Source organism: Triticum dicoccoides, chromosome 3A (assembly GCF_002162155.2).
Source record: "Triticum dicoccoides isolate Atlit2015 ecotype Zavitan chromosome 3A, WEW_v2.0, whole genome shotgun sequence".
Lineage (NCBI taxonomy): Eukaryota > Viridiplantae > Streptophyta > Magnoliopsida > Poales > Poaceae > Triticum > Triticum dicoccoides.
This window is the reverse complement of record NC_041384.1, coordinates 649,386,796-649,395,104: the sequence shown is the minus strand read 5'-3', so window position 1 is coordinate 649,395,104 and position 8,309 is coordinate 649,386,796. Positions and strand designations below refer to the sequence as shown.

At 49.3% G+C, this 8,309-nt stretch overlaps 1 protein-coding gene across 1 annotated transcript; it reads right to left on the bottom strand.

Annotated features, from left to right (window-relative positions):
- Window positions 1-6,243: 6,243 nt before the first annotated feature.
- Window positions 6,244-7,816, bottom strand: LOC119269933. Its single transcript, XM_037551874.1, has one exon. The coding sequence runs from the start codon at window positions 7,685-7,687 to the stop codon at window positions 6,494-6,496; it is 1,194 nt and encodes a 397-aa protein (XP_037407771.1). The 5' UTR covers window positions 7,688-7,816; the 3' UTR covers window positions 6,244-6,493.
- Window positions 7,817-8,309: the final 493 nt, after the last annotated feature.

Genomic DNA, 8,309 nt, shown 5'->3' with positions numbered 1-8,309 from the left:
GTTGAAGTCCGTCTGAATCATGTTAGCAATTGCCGCATTCTATGATTATGAGATATGGCAAATGGACGTCAAAACGGCATTCCTTAATGGTTTCCTTAAGGAAGAATTGTATATGATGCAGCCGGAAGGTTTTGTCGATCCTAAGAATGCTGACAAGGTGTGCAAGCTCCAACGCTCGATCTATGGGCTGGTGCAAGCATCTCGGAGTTGGAACATTCGTTTTGATGAGATGATCAAAGCGTTTGGGTTTACGCAGACTTATGGAGAAGCCTGCATTTACAAGAAAGTGAGTGGGAGCTCTGTAGCATTTCTCATATTGTATGTGGATGACATACTGTTGATGGGAAATGATATAGAATTCTTGGAAAGCATAAAGGCCTACTTGAACAAGTGTTTTTCAATGAAGGATCTTGGAGAAGCTGCTTATATATTAGGCATCAAGATCTATAGAGATAGATCGAGACGCCTCATTGGTCTTTCACAGAGTACGTACCTTGACAAGATATTGAAGAAGTTCAAAATGGATCAGTCAAAGAAGGGGTTCTTGCCTGTATTGCAAGATACGAGATTGAGCATGGCTCAATGCCCGACCACGGCAGAAGATAGAGAAAAGATGAGTGTCGTCCCCTATGCCTCGACCATAGGGTCTATCATGTATACTATGCTGTGTACCAGACCTGATGTAAACCTTGCCGTAAGTTTGGTAGGAAGGTACCAAAGTAATCCCGGCATGGAACACTGGACAGCGGTCAAGAATATCCTGAAGTACCTGAAGAGGACTAAGGATATGTTTCTCGTTTATGGAGGTGACGAAGAGCTCGTCGTAAAGGGTTACGTCGATGCTAGCTTCGACACAGATCTGGATGACTCTAAGTCACAAACCGGATACGTGTATATTTTGAATGGTGGGGCAGTAAGCTGGTGTTGTTGCAAGCAAAGCGTTGTGGCGGGTTCTACATGTGAAGCGGAGTACATGGCAGCCTCGGAGGCAGCACAAGAGGCAATCTGGGTGAAGGAGTTCATTACCGACCTAGGAGTCATACCCAATGCGTCGGGCCCGATGACTCTCTTCTGTGACAACACTGGAGCTATTGCCCTTGCCAAGGAGCCCAGGTTTCACAGGAAGACCAGGCATATCAAGCGTCGCTTCAAATCCATTCGTGAAAGTGTTCAAAATGGAGACATAGATATTTGTAAAGTACATACGGACCTGAACGTGGCAGATCCGTTGACTAAACCTCTCCCTAGAGAAAAACATGATCAACACCAGAACTGCATGGGTGTTCGATTGATCACAATGTAACTAGACTATTGACTCTAGTGCAAGTGGGAGACTGTTGGAAATATGCCCTAGAGGCAATAATAAAATGGTTATTATTATATTTCTTTGTTCATGATAATTGTCTATTGTTCATGCTATAATTGTGTTATCCGGAAATCGTAATACATGTGTGAATACACAGACCACAACACGTCCCTAGTGAGCCTCTAGTTGACTAGCTCGTTGATCAAAAGATAGTCATGGTTTCCTGACTATGGACATTCGATGTCCTTGATAACGGGATCACATCATTAGGAGAATGATGTGATGGACAAGACCCAATCCTAAGCATAGCTCAAAGATCGTGTAGTTCGTTTGCTATAGCTTTTCCGAATGTCAAGTATCATTTCCTTAGACCATGAGATTGTGCAACTCCCGGATACCGTAGGAGTGCTTTGGGTGTGCCAAACATCACAACGTAACTGGGTGACTATAAAGGTACACTACAGGTATCTCCGAAAGTGTCTGTTGGGTTGGCACGAATCGAGACTGGGATTTGTCACTCCGTATGACGGAGAGGTATCTCTGGGCCTACTCGGTAATGCATCATCATAATGAGCTCAATGTTACCAAGTGGTTGATCACGGGATCATGCATTACGGTACGAGTAAAGTGGCTTGCCGGTAACGAGATTGAACGAGGTATTGGGATACCGACGATCGAGTCTCGGGGAAGTAACGTACCGATTGACAAAGGGAATTGTATACGGGATTGATTGAGTCCTCGACATCGTGGTTCATCCGATGAGATCATCGAGGAGCATGTGGGAGACAACATGGGTATCCAGATCCCGCTGTTGGTTATTGACTGGAGAGTCGTCTCGGTCATGTCTGCGTGTCTCCCGAACCCGTAGGGTCTACACACTTAAGGTTCGGTGACGCTAGGGTTGTTGAGATATTAGCATACGGTAACTCGAAAGTTGTTCGGAGTCCCGGATGAGATCCTGGACGTCATGAGGAGTTTCGGAATGGTCCGGAGGTGAAGATTTATATATAGGAAGTCAACTTTCGGCCATCAGGAAGGTTTCGGAGGTAATCGGTATTGTACCGGGACCACCAGAAGGGTCCCAGGGGTCCACCGGGTGGGGCCACCTATCCCGGAGGGCCCCATGGGCTGAAGTGGGAGGGGAACCAGCCCCTAGTGGGCTGGTGCGCCCTCCCATGGGCCTCCCCTGCGCCTAGGGTTGGAAACCCTAGGGGTGGGGGCGCCCCACTTGGCTTGGGGGGCACTCCACCCCCCTTGGCCGCCCCCCCTGGAGATTCAATCTCCTTGTGCCGGCGCCCCCGCTAGGGGTCCTATATATAGTGGGGGGAGGGAGGGCAGCCGCACCCTAGCCCCTGGCGCCTCCCTCTCCCTCCCGTGACACTCCTCTCACTCCCTGAGCTTGGCGAAGCCCTGCCGAGATCATCGTTGCTTCCACCACCACGTCGTCGTGCTGCTGGATCTTCATCAACCTCTCCTTCCCCCTTGCTGGATCAAGTTGGAGGAGACGTCTTCCCAACCGTACATGTATTGAACGCGGAGGTGCAGTCCTTTCGGCGCTAGGTCATCGGTGATTTGGATCACGACGAGTACGACTCCATCAACCCCGTTCTCTTGAACGCTTCCACGCGCGATCTACAAGGGTATGTAGATGCACTCCTCTCTCCCTCGTTGCTAGATGACTCCATAGATTGATCTTGGTGATGCGTAGAAAATTTTAAAATTCTGCTACGTTCCCCAACAGTTTGTACCATGGCATACGATCCTATGATGACTACTTCATCCTAGAGAAAGACATCGTGGGAATGATTGGGTTCTCCGGTTACAAGAAGTGCACGGCCGCAATCTGGATGCTTGCATATGGCACGACCGCCGATTCGTCGGGTGAGTACCTACGGATGTCTGAGAGCACATGCGGAGATGCCATGGTCAGGTTTGCAACTGAATTGGTCGAGGTGTTCGGACCTCGGTAACTGAGATAACCAACTGTGGCAAACACGGAGAGGCTCTTGGCAATCTCAAAAGCAAAAGGGTGCCCAGGTTTGCTTGGATCTCTTTGACTGCATGCATTGGAAATGATAGAATTGCTTGAAGGCTCTACAAGGGAAATATCAGGGTCATGTTAAGAAGCCCATCATAATTCTTGAAGCAGTTGCACCACAAAATCTTTGGATTTTGCACACTTTCTTTGGCATGCCCGGATCTCATAATGACATCAATGTACTGTAGCGATCACCGTTGTTTGCGAGGCGGACTGAAGAAAAAGCTCCTCCTTGCCACTATACTGTCAATGGACATGAGTACAATATGGGCTACTATCTGGTTGACGGTATCTATTCTCTGTGGGCTATCTTTGTCAGCACCATCTCTAACCTAGTTGGCCAAACAAGGCTCACTTCACCCAAAGACAAGCACCTAGAAAGGATGTCGAGAGGGCATTCGGAGTTCTACACGCCCATTTTGCAATTGTTCGTGGACCTACTAAACAATGGGATCTGAAGACCTTATGGCAGGTGATGACATGTTGTGTGATCATGCATAACATGATCGTCGAGGATGAGGGTGACGATGCTGCCGCAGCTCTAGAAGTTGAGAACATGGGTGATCCTATCCAACTTTCAGGCCAGAATAGAACCACATTTGAAGAATTTATTCAAATGCATCAACAAATTTGGCACCGACCAACTCACGAGCAATTGGAGAAAGATCTGATTGAGTATCAGTGGGCGGTTAAAGGGGACAACAATGTTGGGATGTAATATTTGAACTTTTTAAAATTTGAACTAGTGATGCATGCGGCTATTTGAGCGTCTGCACTCTATGTATGCGGCTATTTGATTGATCGTGGGACTTTAAAAAAAATGAGAGGAAGGCCGGATATATGCTGCTATGGTTGGATGGCGGCCTTCGCATCCGTGTTCACGGACTGGTCCTCCGTCCGTGGAATGGATACGGGTGGAAATTTACGGGTTACCGTTGGAAATGCCCTAAGTAAGACATTCGAAACTATTTATGGACATATGGTGCCCTCCACAAGCTAATAGAAAAGTAAGGCCTTCAATTTAAACTAAAACCACGACAAGAACTATTATGAAAATGGAACAGGGTGAGTAGTTAGCCACGCGGGCCGTCAGTATATTTGCATACACAGACAGAAGTCTTCCGGGGACTCGAATGAACGCACGGACCTTGCAAGGCTGCGACCGCGGCTCGACAGCACGACGAAATGCGGAGGAGCCACATCTCATTCGAACATGGACGCTAGCTGTATCTCGTAGCGCGACGGCGACGAGCCAGCCCACAGCTCACACTCGCTTTGCCAGGCACAGTACCGCGTGCGAACTCCCTTCACGCGAGCGGCCGCACGCCTCCTCGCTCGCCCTGCCGCCGCGCCGCGGTACACGAGACCGTCGGCCCGATGCCGGCCAGTTAGGCACGGCAGCAGCTGGCGCCCGCTGGTCAGGAGAAGATCCGCCACTATTATACCCGTCCAGTCCAGGCTTCCGATGCAGGAGAAGATATGCCTCCGTTCCTTCGTCCAACCAGGAAGATCCAGCGGGGGCCACAGCAGACAGATCGCCAACACACTTGCTCTAGTAGGAGTATTTCCATTCACCATCCCGTACCCGCAGCAGTACGACCACCACATCGCACCGGATTGATTATCTACGCTCGCTCGGGCAGGCCACCGTGGACTGTGGCGAGTTGAAGGCGCAAGTGAATGTCGGGCTGGGCGGCAGCAGGACGCGTGGAGGGAGGCCCTGCATACATCATTTCGCCCCGGAAAGTTTTGGGATCAGAAAAAGGACACTACAGGAAGGAAGAAAAGATCCATTTTGATCCTGTACCACCGCTCGCTATTAACCTTCCCTTGTGCTCCTGTTCAAGCGGCCGTGCGATGATCTCCGGGAGATCATCATCATGATCATCATAGAGAACCCCGGAACACGGCAGCCCCACCGATAATAACTGGCTGGCACATCGATCCCCCCATGCCATGCCCCGGGTCACATGCGTCGCTGTACTAAACAGCAAGTGTCACGCAGCATGTAAGCCCAAGTGCCCACACACACTGGCCGACCGCCCCAACTTGAGGGGAATCCTATGTGCATCTACGTGCTGGACTGCTGCTGGTGGTACAAGGCGGCAGCACACAAGGCACGTTCTCGACCGGGCGAAGGGGAAACTGGCGAACATAGGGCAGTGAATGATCTTGCAGAAACTGGCATGCGGCCAGCAAAAGAAAAGAAAAGAAAACCAGAGACCGCATTGTCCCAGTTGACTGCGCGCGGCAAGCAACTTTGGATACCAAGCACAAGCAGTGAGCACCTGGATCACCCGTGGGGAACTAGAATAATAATAACAAATAATAAACCGTGATCGCCCGCCCCACTGGTGAATTTTCAATGGGGCATCTGCAGACCATGTCAAAGGATAAAAGACAGGCGCGCCGCGCAACACGGATAAAATAAAATCCAGAGTGGCCAGTGACAAAACCACCTAAAAGACAAGCTGTCAGCAGCAGCAGCAGCAGCAGCAGCTAGCAGCCATAGCAAGCCTGCCTAGACATCTATGGTAGATTTCAAGCGGCGACACATCCAGTCCAGGTGAAAGTGAAACATCCTAGGAGGCAAGGGGAAAAAATCAATTCTGCCAGATATTTTTGCCTGCCATCTTCATTTTTTTTTTTGGTGTTTCTGGCTCTGCATATGCGGCTCTGGATTTCTCCAAGACATTTATATCGAACAGCTTCTTTACACACCTTCAATTCAAGACCAGGTCTCAAAAATATAACATATGCTGCCACTACTAGCCTGCATAGCTGTCATGGAGAGAGGCAACTAAGGAACGGGCAGACAAGATGAGCCCCATTCCAGCCTATGCCATGGTGGAGCTTATCAGCTAAGACAGCATTGTGGGGGCAGCAAACCAACCAAAAGTGAACTTGCCAGCCAATGCCAGGTGCACAGCTCATGCTTAGCCTTTGCAAGATCTAAGCTACTTGCTACATTGATAAACATGGAACTAGACGACTGATCTAGACGGACGATTCATGCTACTCCAAAACTTTACAAAAACCTTTTGATTGCCACAAAACTGTTATCATTAAGGTAGGTAAGAGGAAGGGGGAGGAGAAAATGGAAGGGGGGAGCACATGGTAGAAGGGCAGAAGCCACAGGTGAACACTACTTAGTATCTAGGGACCTCCTTGAGAGGCAGCATGGGCATTGCGGCGCTTGGTGAAGAACCTGCAGGCGAGGATGATCCAATATGGACGCCGCTGCGAGAGGAGAAGCCGATCTCATCTGTGCCATCCGGCGGAAGCTGGTCTTCCCTGATCATTGTGCGGAAGGATATGGAGCCACGCTTTGTTGACGTGTCAGAGTTCCGCTCGATTTCTCGGAAGCTCTGGTTGGCCACAAGCGACGAGCCCTCATAGTAGTAATCGTCATAAGGCACCATCTCTGCTATCTCCCTGCTGCCTGCATCTTTGAGTGCCAATGAATCACGGACAGGCCAGAATACCAGCAAGAGTATCCCAACAGTTGTGCCGGATAGCATCATCACGAATGACAAGAAGACGATGACCTCAAATGCTTTATCTCCTGGGCTGGGCATCACTGAGAACCCTAGAAGAAGCACCCTGATAGGAAGGAAGAAAAGCACCGACATTATCAGCCAGGAAACCCTCTTTCGCAGCGCCTTGTTGATGACCAAGGATAACACCCGAGATCCAACATAGGAGACATAGCTCATCAGGACGGCATCGATAAGTCCCAGAAAAATGGTGCCAAACAACGGATAGGTGCAAACATTGGTGTCCCCAACTGGCATGGACGTCTGAATGAAGTATTTAGCAAACACTCTCCTTCCATGTGCACTGTTCTCATCCTTAACAAATGTAGGCCCAACAAACACAAGAAGGGCCTGAACGAAGAACACCGGAACACAGAAAACCAACATGTAGCCAATGGTCTTCAAGTTCCATCTCTGGGTCAAAGTGCCCAGCTCCCTCTTCTGTAATGAGCCATGCAGGAGGAAAGCAAAGCCAAAGAAGATGCTTGGTTCAGCAAACCCTAGATTGGAGAGAATGTAGGCGTCACATGCGATCTTCTGCCACACTAAGCTGGAGAACAGCCATCCCTTCAAGAAGCTCAATCTCACAATCTCCCCTACTCCCCACCAAATAGTGATCAGAATCAGAGCAATGCGAGTCACCCAGGGACCATTAAAGTAACCGAGTGAGAGCAAGGTCCCTTTCCGAATCCGAAACCAGAACTGGATTGACTGAAAAATGCAGTAGAGGCCCAGAGCAGCAAAGGCCACAAACAGTCCAATCGTAAACCAACCGACTATATCGGCAGCTTCTCTGCTCAGGTGCATCACCTGAAGAACAGCTGCCACGCATGCTCTCTGCTCGCATCGATAGCACAATGACCCACAAATACCATAGACTCAGCCTGCTTCCAAGTTCCAGCTGTGTCCAGCTTCCACAACACTGTAATCGACAGATAATTACATTAGATCGATTGAGGCAACAATCCAAATTTGATAAGTACAGGTACAGGCTAAAACAAACAAAGCCAGCTCTCAAGCAAAATTGGTTTGGTTTGATTGCACCCTAAACCTCAGGGGCACAAACCACAGTAATAACAAGCTCCATTAGTTACTAGCACACACGCAGTTCATAAAGACATGGAGTGGTACCGAGACGCCCTAAGCCGTAACAAGCATAACATCCGATTTAATCGGCTAATTAACAAGCACAACCGGGGCATGTAAACATTGCTCGCATCAAGCAACTAAAACCTTACAATTCCAGCACTAAAAGACGGTAACATTTAACCAGCAAACACTCCAAAAACAGCAAGCATAGCACTCGAGCAGCATATCCTACTCGTTTCCACCAACTAAGCGGCTGGAGGCCAGCCCGTTAAGCAGCGAGCAAAGCAGAGATCGCCAGAGTAAGCTGGCAGCGATATTAAGACGAGGGCGAAAGGTCCGC